Genomic DNA, 16,592 nt, shown 5'->3' with positions numbered 1-16,592 from the left:
TCTCTGCGCATGCGTGCGCGTGTGTGTCGTCATGGGGAGGAAAAGGTGAGCGACAGAGGAGCTGAGAAAAACAGAACAGATGTATTTGAGAGAAGAGAGAAAGGAAAAAAGATCCTCAGGATCCTGAGGGAGAGTTACACAAAGATACACTCAGTCCAGCGTGACACTTTTTCACAACACTACAACTATGTTAATCATCGTACACGGCTCAACCCTTCGGCAATTCTTTATTATTATTATTATTATTATTTTCAGGTCAGTTGATGTCAGGTTAGTTCAGTGTAGCGAAAGTCCCTTATTGTAAATGATCATCCATTGCACTACATCATGAACATTGACTTGGCACTGACCCCCCTGTCATGGCACTGCGACACACAATCTCCAACTTGTTTGTGGAATAAGGGGTTGAGAAGAAAAATCTGGCACCTTTGCATCGGTTTACTTCGGCTACTCTACATCTACAGCCTGATCATCAGTACACATCTGTTACTTTAGGCGTAGAGGCATAAAGCTAAATGTGAGGTTAGATATCTAAATTATTGGAACGATATTACGTTTTTATTCCCATCGATGTAAAAATGCCGTATCTGTATGATCACAGTCAGTACTACAGAACGTATTGGCAGAATTGAAAATTATTTAAAAGGAAAAAAGAAAAACACTAATTTCAGTGAAAAGTGAAGCACAATCATAAATCATAATAACCAGCCAAGAATTAGGCTCCGAAATCTCGCTTTATGTGGTGGAATGGTGGAAGTTCGAATCCCAATAGTCACATTTTACACAAATATAAAACAACTCCAACAATGCAAACCTTAAAAACTACAACATCCCTATCTGCAATTTTCTAATTCTCCTTCTGCATCTTCCAGATGTGCGCTCCTGACCCGGATTAACCCCAACACGCCAGAAACGTCCTCAATATCCTCCATTAATTTCAAGATGACTAAACAGCACACAGTTGATCGACTACCAATCACAAATCACTCCTGAAGCATTAAAGCGGCTCTTCATCCGGATTTTTATTTATTCAGATTATTAATGCGGTTATTACAGAGTTTAATGTCTCTCGTACTGCAGCTGGATTAAACGTGCTGATGTTATTTTTGAAATTTATAACAAATCAAATCAATAAGTCAACGTTTTCCATTTCTGCTCACGGCTTATACGAGTTAACAACTTGCATGCTACAAAAAAAAAAAAAATGGCTGAAATACACTTTGGCTCTCACTTTAACTTCATTTCGCCAATTATGCAATGAATATTAACAATCCTAGATGTGCTTACAGAAAAAAAAAAAGAACACCTTTATGGTCACTGGATGTGTTCAAAGCTAGGACTCTACATGCCACTCACCTTGTTAAATAAAGTCATCATGATAAACAATAACTGCTTCACCTTTTATCTGGATCCCTCCAATAAAAAAAAAAAAGGTGTTAAATAAAGGGGAAAAAATATAAAATGACACACGATAGGTAAAAATACAGTATAAAAAATGATAAATCAATCATACAGTCAAGGTGCTCAAATATGGAGTGTTAATTATTTTCTGTTTTTTTCTGTTTATCTTCACATGAGGCAAATACTTTTTTTTTCCGCTAAATTTCCTCAAGGAGAGGGATCAGGGTTTGGGGCAAGGAAGGAAAAACAGGGTAAAAGTAAGGGACTATGAGATTAAAGGAGGGTTGGTAGGGTTCGGGAGTGGAGAGTCTCGACACTGGACCTCATGTTGGTATGGGAAACACCTCCACTTGTAAACACCCCCCGGCCCTCTGATCTCCTGCAGGGAGCCGAGAGCTCTAACCCAGGCTGGTGATATTAGCCCTGCCACCAGGGGGTGCCACAATGCGCTGAGTGCTGCGACGTGGAACGTTATCGTCAACCTGAGCACCTGCGAAGAAGAAAACGGGAGCAAAGACCGACGTCATGATGTTTCTCTCATGAACTGTGAACTGTTATTGTGTTCCAGACCATATCACGAACGACATCACATCAACGCATCCTGTTATTGTTTCAGTCTTCGACCTCTGCGACTCTGTAATCCAGGACATGGCTTTTAAAGCTGGCGGACATTCTTATAAATATTTCAGAGAGTTCTCTTTCTTCCACAAATGCTGTAATAAAAACTGGTTCTTTAAGGGTTGAATTGATAATGGTTCTAGAGTTCTACATGGATTTTTATGATATATACAGTTAGGTCCATAAATATGTGGACAGAGACAACATTTTTCTAATTTTGGTTCTGTACATTACTACAATGAATTTTGAACAAAACAATTCAGATGCAGTTGAAGTTCAGACTTTCAGCTTTAATTCAGTGGCATACATGTCAGCCTTTGGTCAATCAAACCTGTATAACCAACCTCCAAAATCCGTATTTCCCTTATAAAATCCGTATAAGATGCAAATTAAAATAATTTACCTAAAATTTGAATGATAATTAACAATGATATATCCCAGTTACTTTTTATTCAATAACAATAAACCTTCAGAATGAATACAAAGCTCCAATGTTTGACAAAAACACAGTGTTATCAGTGTAGTTACGAAGGAAATACTTCGTTGTTTGGAGACAGGTTTCACCGAGCGGCTATTATGCACGAGACTTCATATTAGCCACAAAGTCAGGAAAATCTGTTCGTAAAATTACGTTATAATGACCAAATACAATGAAAAGTATTTTTCCAGTCTCACCTGTGAAAGGTAATCCCATGTGATCTCGTTTGGACGGTAAACCTGTTGGTACAGTTAAATGCAGCACATGAATGAGGCATCTTTATTCTCGGCTACTGTCTAGACGCTATACCAGAGACGGTTGAAGAATCTCCACTTTGCCACATCCAATATGGCGGCGAGGATGACGTATGATTCTACGCAGAATGCGGCGTCTATGTTTATGTCTATGACTTCATGGTTGGCAGGATTCTCGCAATGTGGTGTGCGCATGATCAAAAGTGGAACGGAGTCTCGCTACCACAAGATAACACGCGATTTCATAAGACTCTTTACTGGCTGTCTGTGGTGTACAGTACGTTTGTAAATGTTATGCGCTCTTTTATCATTGTGGGAATTGATTATAGCTCTAAATAAATATTGAAGTTTTTTTAAAGAATCCATATAACTTTATTTATATGCCCATATACTACGTTTATTGAATCAAATCCGTATAAAATACCGACATTCCGTATAGGTTGACATGTATGCAGTGGGGTGAACAAAATGATTGCATAAAAATGTGAGGAACTAAAGCATTTTTAAACACAATCCCTTCATTTCAGGGGCTCAAAAGTAATTGGACAAATTAAATAATTGTAAATAAAATGTTCATTTCTAATACTTGGTTGAAAACCCTTTGTTGGCAATGACTGCCTGAAGTCTTGAACTCATGGACATCACCAGACGCTATGTTTCCTCCTTTTAAATGCTCTGCCAGGCCTTTACTGCAGCGGTTTTCAGTTTGTGGGCCTTTCTGTCTGAAGTTTAGTCTTTAACAAGTGAAATGCATGCTCAATTGGGTTGAGATCAGGTGACTGACTTGGCCATTCAAGAATATTCCACTTCTTTGCTTTAATAAACTCCTGGGTTGCTTTGGCTTTATGTTTTGGGTCATTGTCCATCTGTATTATGAAACGCCGACCAATCAGTTTGGCTGGATTTGAGCACACAGTATGTCTCTGAATACCTCACAATTCATCCGGCTGCTTCCGTCCTGTGTCACATCATCAATAAACACTAGTGACCCAGTGCCACTGGCAGCCATGCATGCCCAAGCCATCACACTGCCTCCGCCGTGTTTTACAGATGATGTGGTATGCTTTGGATCATGAGCTGTACCACGCCTTTGCCATACTTTTTTCTTTCCATCATTCTGGTAGAGGTTGATCTTGGTTTCATCTGTCCAAAGAATGTTCTTCCAGAACTGTGCTGGCTGTTTTAGATGTTTTTTTAGCAAAGTCCAATCTAGCCTTTTTATTCTTGAGGCTTATGACTGGCTTGCACCGTGCAGTGAACCCTCTGTATTTACTTTCATGCAGTCTTCTCTTTATGGTAGATTTGGATATTGATACGCCTACCTCCTGGAGAGTGTTGTTCACTTGGTTGGCTGTTGTGAAGGGGTTTCTCTTCACCATGGAAATTATTCTGCGATCATCCACCACTGTTGTCTTCTGTGGGCGTCCAGGTCTTTTTGCATTGATGAGTTCACCAGTGCTTTCTTTCTTTCTCAGGATGTACCAAACTGTAGATTTTGCCACTCCTAATATTGTAGCAATTTCTCGGATGGGTTTTTTCTGTTTTCGCAGCTTAAGGATGGCTTGTTTCACCTGCATGGAGAGCTCCTTTGACCGCATGTTTTTTCACAGCAAAATCTTCCAAATGCAAGCACCACACCTCAAATCAACTCCAGGCCTTTTATCTGCTTAATTGAGAATGATATAATGAAGGAATTGCCCACACCTGCCCATGAAATAGCCTTTGAGTCAATTGTCCAATTACTTTTGGTCCCTTTAAAAACAGGGTGGCACATGTTAAGGAGCTGAAACTCCTAAACCCTTCATCCAATTTTAATGTGGATACCCTCAAATGAAAGCTGAAAGTCTGGACTTTGTGTCCATGTCCATTATATAACTATAACTTGAATATGTTTCAGTAAACAGGTAAAAAAAGAAAATTTGTGTCAGTGTCCAAATATATACAGTGGTGCTTGAAAGTTTGTGAACCCTTTAGAATTTTCTATATTTCTGCATAAATATGACCTAAAACATCATCGGATTTTCACACAAGTCCTAAAAGTAGATAAAGAGAACCCAGTTAAACAAATGAGATAAAAATATTATACTTGGTCATTTATTTATTGAGGAAAATGATCCAATATTACATATCTGTGAGTGGCAAAAGTATGTGAACCTTTGCGTTCAGTATCTGGTGTGACCCCCTTGTGCAGCAATAACTGCAACTAAACATTTGTGGTAACTGTTGATCAGTCCTGCACACCGGCTTGGAGGAATTTTAGCCCGTTCCTCCATACAGAACAGCTTCAACTCTGGGATGTTGGTGGGTTTCCTCACATGAACTGCTTACTTCAGGTCCTTCCACAACATTTCGATTGGATTAAGGTCAGGACTTTGACTTGGCCATTCCAAAACATTAACTTTATTCTTCTTTAACTATTCTTTGGTAGAACGACTTGTATGCTTAGGATTGCTGTCTTGCTGCATGACTCACCTTCTCTTGAGATTCAGTTCATGGACAGATGTCCTGACATTTCCCTTTAGAATTCGCTGGTATAATTCAGAATTCCTTGTTCCAACAATGATGGCAAACCATCCTGGCCCAGATGCAGCAAAACAGGCCCAAACCATGATACTACCACCACCATGTTTCACAGAAGGGATAAGGTTCTTATGTTGGAATGCAGTGCTTTCCTTTCTCTAAACATAACGCTTCTCACTGAAACCAAAAAGTTCTATTTTGATCTCATTTGTCCACAAAACATTTTCCAGTAGCCTTCTGGCTTGTCCACATGATCTTTAGCAAACTGCAGATGAGCAGCAATGTTCTTTTTGGAGAGCAGTGGCTTTCTCCTTGCAACCCTGCCATGCACACCATTGTTGTTCAGTGTTCTCCTGATGGTGGACTGATGAACATTGGCTAATGTTAATGTGAGAGAGGTCTTCAGTTGCTTAGAAGTTACCTTGGGGTCCTTTGTGACCTCGCCGACTATTACACACCTTGCTCATGGAGTGATCTTTGTTGGTCGACCACTCCTGGGGAGGGTAACAATGGTCTTGAATATCCTCCATTTGTACACAATCTGTCTGACTGTGGATTGGTGGAGTCCAAACTCTTTAGAGATTGTTTTGTAACCTTTTCCAGCCTGATGAGCATCAACAACGCTTTTTCTGAGGTCCCCAGAAATCTCCTTTGTTCGTGTCATGATACACTTCCACAAACGTGTTGTGAAGATCAGACTTTGATAGATCCCTGTTCTTTAAATAAAACAGGGTGCCCACTCACACCTGATTGTCATCCCATTGAATGAAAACACCTGACTCTAATTTCACCTTCAAATTAACTGCTAATCCTAGAGGTTCACATACTTTTGCCACTCACAGATATGTAATATTGGATCATTTTCCTCAATAAATAAGTGACCAAGTATAATATTTTTGTCTCATTTGTTTAACTTGGTTCTCTTTATCTACTTTTAGGACTTGTGTGAAAATATGATGATGTTTTAGATCATATTTATGCAGAAATGTAGGAAATTCTAAAGGGTTCACAAACTTTCAAGCACCATTGTATGGACCTAACTGTAAGTACAGACAAACGAAATTACACTCTTACTTCAGAATAGTTAAAGATGTACCATGCATCATTTACACAGAACCTTTAAGGGTTCCTACTGCAGTCAGTTATTATTATTTATTATTACACTGCAACCCCACTATAACAAATTCTCAAACTTTACAATGAACTTTCGCATATAAAGAACTAAGTTCGTGTCCCCCACCTTAATAACAAATGAGTTGGAGTCTTCAAAAAAAAAGAAAAAAAAAAAAATCACTGTCAGGTCCACGTGCAGCACCATTAGGACTAATTACAGTATCGTGTACCTGTTCCAGATTAGAATGCAATCACAGCGTGCGCTTAGAAGAACTCTCTAAATACACAGATTTGAAGTATACGTGCTATACCTGGTGTCTCACATTACCAAGCCTTTGTATCTCTGTATTGCCTTTCTGGTTTGGACTTTGTTTTGTGTATTTGGACTCTGCCCAAATTTGTGTCTTTGCCTCTGCCATTCTGTTTGTGCCTCGTGTGATCATTGCCCGTTTCACGACCCTGCCTTTGTCTTATGTTTTTGACCCATTTGCCTGCCTGTTTGTAAATAAACACTCTTCCTGCAATTACATCCGTCTTGTAATGTGCCTGCTTACTGAGCCATGCGCTCCTCTTCCAAATCCGCAGCTGAGTTAACAACATGTGCTCACGCCATAAAACAAAGGCTTAACGAGTGTTACTTAGGTATCGATCACTAACAAATTATCGAGAACGGTGATCAAAGGATTAATAAAAGGATGAAATGACTGCTGATACCGCTAAACTTAACAACTAGTTAAAGAGTACCAGTGATGTGGTTATCTCCCCCCCGCCCAGCCCCGCAGCATGACATAAATGACATCATCGGTGATTTGCGACACATGAATGAACTGAATGGTGAAGATTTAGAAAACAGAACGAGTCAGTGTTTGGACACTGACACGATACGATACACCAGTAACCTCCATCATTTCCATAACAGAGGAAGAAATCAATCATCTCCGTTCGTGATCCTTTAACTCAGTCAGTGAAATGCGATAGAGACTCGGAAGGAGAAATTGCGCCTAAAATTTCAAATATAACACGAGTTTGGTGTGACAAGTGGGTCCATCTCAGTATAACGAACTTTTCGGTATAACAAACTATTTGGACGTCCACCAAGGAGTTCGTTATAGTGGAGTTGCAGTGAATAATCATGCATTAATACTGCATATTCCTCCAAAAAAAAAGGCATTCTTTAAAGGTTTTCTTGGACGGTTAACAGGTCCAAGTGTCTAAATCAGCTTCACTTGGAAGCCTTTCTGATAAAAACCAAACACTGTTTTATGGTTTTCTACAGAATCGACCACGTTCAAGGCTTACTTGGAGCATAGACAAGAAACTTGCATTCTCTCATCATCTCGTTCCATTCATACAATTTTAGTACAATGTTCTTCAAGGGTTCTTTGAACAGATTCGGATGGTTAACAGTTCTAAGTTTCTAAAAAAGTTTTAAAGAAAAGCACTCTCTTGATGGGTTCTACATCGTAGCTTTAAGTGTTTTTTCTCCACAGAGGAAAATGTTGCACTTTTAGAAATAAAGGGTCCTTCTAAAGTTCTTCAAAAGGTGAAGGTCTTCTGGGCTTCCTAAATGCCTCATAGGCCTAATGAAGTGTTCTGTTTTAAGGTTATATGTACACATTTAAAAATGTCCCCTAAAGGGTTCTAGAGTTATCCTTTTTTTTTTTTTAATTTTTCTAAAAGTGTATTAGTAAGTAAGGATGGTGATGGTTGGGTTCTTGCTCAAACTGATAATCGCATCATCAGTTTTTCTTTGGCTAATCAGACACAAGGTAGGCCACCACACTTGCTGGAGCAGTTGGGGGTTTGGTGCCTTGCTCAAGAGCAATTGAGCCTGTGACCTTTTGGTCCCAAAGCTGTTTCTCTAACCATTTGGCCATGGCTTCCCCATGAGTAAGGATACTTTTAGAGAATACATAGGTTTATTTGTCAGTGTTAGAACCCTCAGAACAGAAGCCTCTCATCCACAGGGAATCCTCTGTTATAAGGTTCTAAATAGAACCTTGAAAGATTCCCCAGATGGTTCGAGATTGAACCCTTTTTCATCTCCTGGAACATTTTCAGAAAATATTTTGTGAAAAAAAGTGTTATACTTGAAATCATCTCTGTTTGTTGTCTGGTCCTAGGTAGAACATTTAAAGGTTCTCCCATTGGGTTCTAGATAAAATACTGTGGCTCTAGCATCATAAGACCCCACAGTTTCTCTACTCTTCAGCAGGGATCACACTGCCCGGTGGTAGGAGCGGCAGATTTTTGATTGTTTGCTATGGTTGCTATGGCAATGGAACAGTTCACACCGCTAGCGTTACAGTAATGATGTAGGAGCAGAGAAGTTCAATTTGAACTTGTTTCAACTTTGATTATAACTCAAAGCTCTTTGATGTCAGTTGAGTGTATCTTAGGAATGTTTCAGCTGTTTTGACCAATCAAAGCGGTTAGATTCTTATGGGGCGGGACTTCTGAAATTACAAGAAGACAGTTTACAACAATGAATTATTATGGTCGGAGTGTGTTGTTACGCTCTGCTGCTACCGCTTCGTTTTTTCAACGTGACCCCACGTTAAGGTTCCTCAAGTGTGTTTTGAACAGTTAAGGGTTTTTAGGTTCTTGAATGGTTTCTACTTGGTATGCTCTCTGATTAAAAAAAAACACAAAACCCCACACTATTATAAGGTTGGGCATATAACTTAAGGATTCCCCAGAGCTACGAACACTAAACAGAAAGATTGACTAAAGTTGTCGGTTCTAGACTCACCAGAGAGGCTGAATCCAGACTGGTGCAGGTTCCTGACAGGCTGTCCTTGCTGCTTGGCTGGAGATGTTTTGGCTGAAGAAGCAGGAGTAACAGCCTTGGGAGTCACGGTGACCTCACACACCGGCCCGTCATACAGGCCGCGAGGAACGCCCCTCAGCTCTGCCAGCTGCAGAACACACACAAACCTCAAATAAAATCCTTATTTATATCCGTATAAATCACAACACTGCTGAACTTTCTAATCCGTTTCCTCAGAAATACATTTCTGAAGCAGCAGCTCAGACAGCAGTGCGGCCACAAATTACATGTTTATATTAAAGCACTCATTATAATACAGTATCGTTTCCATAGCAACAGCTCGTTGTTCACGGGGACTTGTACGGTGGACAGTGCAGATAAACAGATGCGTTGAAATGTATGAAGTTTTCTGTAATTAGATGTTTATTTAACGTTGATGTAAGGAGTCTCCAGTGAATTCAGAACTTCAGTTCTGTGTGGGATCCACGGTTTAGAGCTGTTTTATGGATGTTCCACAACAGGAAATGTAACTGTACATGGATAAAAAGTATGATGGGTCATTCTTTAACTAATACAAAACTGTAATTGGGAAATCGCTGTGTGATAAGAGGAACAAGACCATCAATGACGGCGTAGCTCACTCCGGCCCCGTTTAGTCCAGAAGGAACGATCTAAAGTGGGCCACCTTGCACAATAAATGTTGTGAGCTATATACACTCTATACAAGCTATATATAGAAGCGATATCCACCCTAGGAATCCCGACCTATTTACCAGAACGAATCCAAAACGGCGAGGAATTGACCGAGAAGAAGCGATTTTTGTTGAACTGCTCATTAAGGCTTAATTAGTCCATAACTTCATTAATAATTGTAATGAAGCAAATCTGGGTAGAAGTTATATGCACCCTAGGTACCCCTACCTTCATACCAGAAAGAATCAAAAGCAGTGAAGAACTGAGGGAGAAGAAGCAATTTGTGTGGAAACTGCTCGTTAGGGATTGATTAATTACTCCATATCTTCATTATTAATAGCAATTATGCAAATTTGGGTAGAAACCATATGCACCCCAGGCAGACTGACCTTCCTGCCAAAAAGAATTAAAAATCGGTGAAGAATTGAGAGAGCAGAATTTTAAAAGTTTCAAAATTTCTTAAAAAAATTAAAAAATTAATTGAAAAAAAAAAACAGCTGGTAAAAATGTTTGGATGTTACATTTTGCTCCTGAATTTGTACAAATTTCTATATTAGGAGACTCAGTGATACGAACCTTGATTAAGTTTCAGATCGACCAGTCATTCCATTTGGACAAAAGTATTGGCACCTGATAAAATGAGAAGCCGACACACTGCAGTGGCTGAGCTGCATTACTGGAAGATTTACTATTATACAAGACACATGAGTTAAGTGTCCACGTAGTGGTTTTTTTTTTTTCTGAGCGTCTGTCGTTTTTCAATTGTTCCCAAGAGCGCGACTGGCACTGTATGGTATGCGGCTGCTTAGAGAAAAAGCTCTACACCCGGCGTCTTTTTCTCTGAGCTTTTCGTAAAGGCGCTGGAGTCGTCACTGTAGCTCCTTTTCAGGTAACCAATCATACGGTGGTTAGAGCGTTGACATTTTTAAAAACATTGTTGTCATGGAAACAAAACCGACGTGTAGCACAGCACAAAAGCACTTTTTTTTTTCCCCACACGAAGCGCTCCCCAGAATCCTGCTTGAAAAAAAAAAATATGTGGAAAGACACCCTTTCATCATTTACTCATCATTTTATGGGCGTGGCCAAATGGAAATCAACTATGATGTGAACAACATGCTGAGTATTTTTCGGCTGATTGGCAACAACATTTACACACAACTATAAAATAAAACATTTACACAAGGTACAAACTGATTAAATGATGATAAACGAGGCCCACTGTCTCGGGATTAATCTCTCGGTAAAGGTAAAGGATGGGAATATGGTGACTATGGTAACCATGTACAGTATTTTAAGCACAAAAAACTAGAACTGTGTCTTTATATAGAGAGAGTGTACAGAAGATCTGTTTCTTACCCTGCTGCGGGCTTTTATCCTCTTGTAGACATAATCAGGGAAGGGTTTCCGGGTCACGTAGCGTCCCGAGCCCTCGGTGGTGTGCAGGGTTCCATCCTCCAGTACGATCTTTCCCTGACTAATCACCACCAACGGAGCTCCACGCACTTCCATGCCCTCGAAGATGTTGTACTCTACCGCCTACATACCAGGGGCAGGAACACACACACACACACACACACACACACACACACACACACACATACGTCAAAGCAGTCGATTTTACATATACAGTATACTATTTAATACTAATAATCATTTTAATATTTACAATTTGATAATAAATATTGAAATATAAAAATATAAAAAGTTGATTTCTTTTAAATATAAAGATTAGCAAAGCATTAATGATACTTGATTATGGTATATGATACTCATGATAACTGTGTATTGTGATATAATATCATATCACATCACCCAGCTATAATGTACCATATGTATATTATATAGACCCAAATGTTTTACTGGGAAATACACCACTGGTATTTTTCATCCAAGTTCCATCTGGGATATGGCGAACCAAAACTGTGACATAAATCTCTATCTGTCACTTGTGAGGAAATCGATGAATTGTTTTGATAAATTTGGGGACTTTTTGTTTGTGAATGTGTCGATATAATAAAAAGAAAATCACACGGCTTGAAGATATGAAGTTTATCTTCTTGTGTTGAAAAACTCATTTTTCATACGAAATCCATTGCGGATCTGAGTGACACATTTCAATAATATTGTTTGGCTTTTTTTTGTGGTAAATCAGATATATTCCATTCAGTGAGCATAATACTGAACGAGTCAAAAACGAGTAGCTGAATGGAATATATCTGATAGACCACGAAAAAAAGCCAGACAATATTATTATTATTATTATTATTATTATTATACATACACATTCCTTTCAGGTGTTCAACACGTCTTTCTCTTTCAAAATTCTCTCAAAATCTTCTGTATTTAACGAAGCAAACCTGGTGGCCATGTTTGTTTATTTACAAATTGTCCCAGTCGCTCGCTAGTGTGGAAATTTTACATCTCTGACGTGTGATGTCATGTTGTCTTGACAAGCATGCAATATTGTAAACCATATTCAACGCTCATTCTCCATTGGGTAGAGTGACGTAATACACGTAGGATAAGCGATATGCTAACAATATTGCATGCTATCAAACCAAATGAATGAAACCTGCTAGAAGGGAATAGAACACGTTTTTATTCCATTGAAAAAGTGTCCTGTATGTATAATACATATGTTATTGACCAGCTGGGAGGTCCGTATGGTGAAATACCGTGACCGAGGTCTTGAAAGTACTGAGCGAGGCCCTCTGGGCCGAGGTCAGGATTTAAGGCCGAGGTCACGGTATTTCACCATACGGACCAACCTTAAGCTCTCGTCTCGTCTTCTGCCGCTTATCCGGGACTGGGTCGCGGAGGCAGCAGTCTAAGCATGGAAGCCCAAACTTCCCTTTCCCCAGACACCTCGGCCAGCTCCTCGGGAAGAACACCGAGGCGTTCCCAGGCCAGCCGAGAGACATAGTCCCTCCAGCGTGTCCTGGGTCTTCCCCGGGGCCTCCTCCCGGGGGGACATGCCTGGAACACCTCCCCAGGGAGGCGTCCAGGAGGCATCCGAAAAAGATGCCCGAGCCACCTCAGCTGATTCCTCTCGATGTGGAGGAGCAGCGGCTCTACTCCGAGCTCCTCCCGAGTGACTGTGCTTCTCACCCTAAGGGAGCACCCAGCCACCCTGCGAAGGAAACTCATTTCGGCCGCTTGTATCCGCGATCTTGTTCTTTCGGTCATTACCCAAAGCTCATGACCATAGGTGAGAGTCGGAACGTAGATCGACCGGTAAATTGAGAGCTTCGCCTTTTGGCTCAGCTCCTTCTTCACCACGACAGACCGGTAAAGCGACCGCATCACTGTGGAGGCTGCACCGATCCGCCTGTCGATCTCACGCTCCATCCTTCCCTCACTCATGAACAAGATCCCGAGATACTTAAACTCCTCCACTTGAGGCAGGACTTCTCCACCAACCTGGAGAGGGCAAGCCACCCTTTTCCGGTCGAGAACCATGGCCTCGGACTTGGAGGTGCTGATTCTCATCCCAGCCACTTCACACTCGACTGCAAACCGCCCCAGTGCATGCTGAAGGTCCTGGTTTGAAGAAGCCAACAGGACAACATCATCCGCAAAAAGCAGAGATGAAATCCTGTGGTTCCCAAACAGGATTCCTTCCAGCCCCTGTCTGCGCCTAGAAATTCTGTCCATAAAAATTATGAACAGAACCGGTGACAAAGGGCAGCCCTGCCGGAGTCCAACATGCACTGGGAACAGGTCTGACTTACTGCCGGCAATGCGAACCAGACTCCTGCTCCGTTCATACAGGGACTGGACAGCCCTTAGCAAAGAGCCCCGAACCCCATACTCCCGAAGCACCCCCCACAGAATACCATGGGGGACACGGTCGAATGCCTTCTCCAGATCCACAAAGCACATGTGGACTGGTTGGGCAAACTCCCATGAACCCTCGAGCACCCTATGAAGGGTATAGAGCTGGTCCAGTGTTCCACGACCAGGACAAAAACCGCATTGTTCCTCCTGGATCTGAGGTTCGACTATTGGTCGAATTCTCCTCTCCAGTACCCTGGAGTAAACCTTCCCTGGGAGGCTGAGAAGTGTGATTCCCCTCTAATTGGAGCACACTCTCCGGTCCCCTTTCTTAAAAAGAGGGACCACCACCCCAGTCTGCCACTCCAGAGGCACTGTCCCCGACCGCCACGCGATGTTGCAGAGGCGTGTCAACCAAGATAGCCCCACAACATCCAGAGACTTGAGATACTCAGGGCAGATCTCATCCACCCCCGGTGCCTTGCCACGAGGAGCTTGCAAACCACCTCAGTGACTTCGGCTTGGGTAATGGACAAGTCCACCTCTGAGTCATCAGCCTCAGTCTCCTCAGTGGAAGACATGATGGTGGGATTGAGGAGATCCTCAAAGTATTCCTTCCACCGCCCGACAATGTCCCCAGTCGAGGTCAACAGCTCCCCACCCGCACTGTAAACAGTGTTGGCAGAGTACTGCTTCCCCCTCCTGAGGCGCCGGATGGTTTGCCAGAATTTCTTCGAGGCCGACCGATAGTCCTCCATGGCCTCCCCGAACTCCTCCCAGTTCCGAGTTTTTGCCTCCGCAACTGCCCGAGCTGCAGCATGCCTGGCCTGCCGATACCCGTCAGCTGCCTCAGGAGTCCCGGAGGTCAACATGGCCCGATAGGACTCCTTCTTCAGCTTGATGGCATCCCTTACTTCCGGTGTCCACCACCGGGTTCAGGGATTGCCGGCACGACAGGCACCGGAGACCTTGCGGCCACAGTTCCGAACAGCTGCGTCCACAATGGAGGTAGAGAACATGGTCCACTCAGACTCAATGTCCCCCGCCTCCCTCAGAAGCTGGGAAAAGCTCTCCCAGAGGTGGGAGTTAAAGACCTCCCCAACAGAGTGCTCGGCCAGACGTTCCCAGCAGACCCTCACCATACGTTTGGGCCTGCCAGGTCTGTCCAGCTTCCTCCTCCGCCAGCGGATCCAACTCACCACCAGGTGGTGATCAGTTGACAGCTCAGCCCCTCTCTTCACCCGAGTGTCCAAGACATAGGGCCGGAGATCAGATGAAACGACTACAAAGTCGATCATCGACCTCCGACCTAAGGTGTCCTGGTGCCACGTGCACTGATGGACACCCCTATGCTCGAACATGGTGTTCATTATGGACAAACCGTGACTAGCACAGAAGTCCAATAACAAAACACCACTCGGGTTCAGATCGGGGAGGCCATTCCTCCCAACCACGCCCCTCCAGGTGTCACTGTCATCGCCCACATGAGCATTGAAGTCCCCCAGTAGCACAATGGAGTCCCCAGTCTGAGCACCCCTCAGTACCTCTCCGAGGGACTCCAAGAAGGCCGGATACTCTATACTGCTATTTGGCCTGTAGGCACAAACAACAGCAAGAGCCCTCTCCCCAATCCGAAGGCGCAGAGAGGCGACCCTCTTGTTCACTGGGGTAAACTTCAACACATGGCAGCTGAGCTGGGGAGCTATAAGCAAGCCCACACCAGCCCACCACCGCTCACCATGGGCAACTCCAGAGAAGTGGAGAGTCCAGCCCCTCTCGAGGAGCTGGGTTCCAGAGCCCAAGCTGTGCGTGGAGGTGAGCCCGACTATCTCTAGCCAGTACCTCTCAACCTCCCGCACAAGCTCAGGCTCTTTCCCCCCCAGCAAAGTGACATTCCATGTCCCAACAGCCAGCCGCTGTGTCCAGGGATCAGGTCGTCGAGGCCCCTGCCTTCGACTGCCACCCAATCCACACTGCACCAATCCCCTACTGCTACCTCTGTGGGTGGTGAACCCACAGGAGGTCGGGCCCACGTCACCTCTTCGGGCTGAGCCTGGCCGGGCCCCATGGGCAAAGGCCCGGCCACCAAGTGCTCGCATACGAGCCCCAACCCTGGGCCTGGCTCCAGGGTGGGGCCCCGGCTGCATCATACCGGGCGATGTCACGGTCCTGGATTTTTTCTCCATAGGGGTTTTGGTGAACTGCTCTTGGTCTGACCTGTCACCTAGGACCTGTCTGCCTTGGGAAATCCTGACAGGGGCATAATGCCCCTGACAACATAGCTCCTAGGATCATTCAAGCACACAAACCCCTCCACCACAATAAGGTGGCAGTTCTAGGAGGGGCCAACCTTAAGCTGGTAAATAATATATATTTTTTTTCTTTACCAAATTCTAACAGAAAAAAAGAGTGCCCGAAAGGGAAAACCGAGCCGAGGCGAGCCGCCATTTTGAATCCTCATTCACGGCTGTAATGCAAATGGCTTCCTCCTCGGTATACAAGTGCACTTCCATGGCAGGGGAAACAACTACATTTTGCTGCCTATGTAGTCCCCTATTTATACAAATAGGAGTCATTCAGGATTCAGCCATGTTTTGGCTCGGCGTTAGCAAGTTTCAGGTTTTTAGCTTTCTCCTGAAATGATTTCTTTTATTTTATTCTTTTATTTCTTCTTCCTCAGGGTAGTAAAACTCACTTTCGCTGTGAACACTGTCGTTATCGCCATCCATGCTGTAAAATTAATGCTGTTCTCCTGAGAAATGCGAAAATAAATGTTGAAAAAAATTGCTAATATGTTTGTTGTTGTTGTGAACAAGCGAGTTGTCAGAGGTCCGTAACCGGGGTCCGTATCGTAGGATAAGGACCCTCTCGCCAGACAATCAGAGCACAGGATTTGATGGAAATCGGACAGCGAAAAAAAATAATTCCCGATATTTCACTCCGATGACGTCACTCCCAGTGTTTTCCC

General features: G+C 43.0%; 1 protein-coding gene across 2 annotated transcripts in view; it reads right to left on the bottom strand.

Annotated features, from left to right (window-relative positions):
* Window positions 1-1,004: 1,004 nt before the first annotated feature.
* Window positions 1,005-16,592, bottom strand: part of dpysl2b (dihydropyrimidinase like 2b) — a 53,409-nt gene continuing 37,821 nt past the window's right edge. For both annotated transcript variants that reach the window (XM_060908730.1, XM_060908732.1), the window contains exons 12-14: window positions 11,207-11,386; window positions 9,137-9,302; window positions 1,005-1,891 (exon numbers count right to left, since the gene is read on the bottom strand). In XM_060908730.1, coding sequence (XP_060764713.1) covers window positions 1,800-1,891; window positions 9,137-9,302; window positions 11,207-11,386 — 438 coding nt within the window. In that variant the 3' untranslated portion in view covers window positions 1,005-1,799. The remainder of the gene's footprint in view (window positions 1,892-9,136; window positions 9,303-11,206; window positions 11,387-16,592) is intronic.

This window comes from Neoarius graeffei, chromosome 25 (assembly GCF_027579695.1).
Source record: "Neoarius graeffei isolate fNeoGra1 chromosome 25, fNeoGra1.pri, whole genome shotgun sequence".
In the NCBI taxonomy this organism is placed as follows: Eukaryota; Metazoa; Chordata; class Actinopteri; order Siluriformes; family Ariidae; genus Neoarius; species Neoarius graeffei.
Note: the sequence above shows the minus strand (reverse complement) of the source record. Positions and strands in the feature narration are given on the sequence as shown.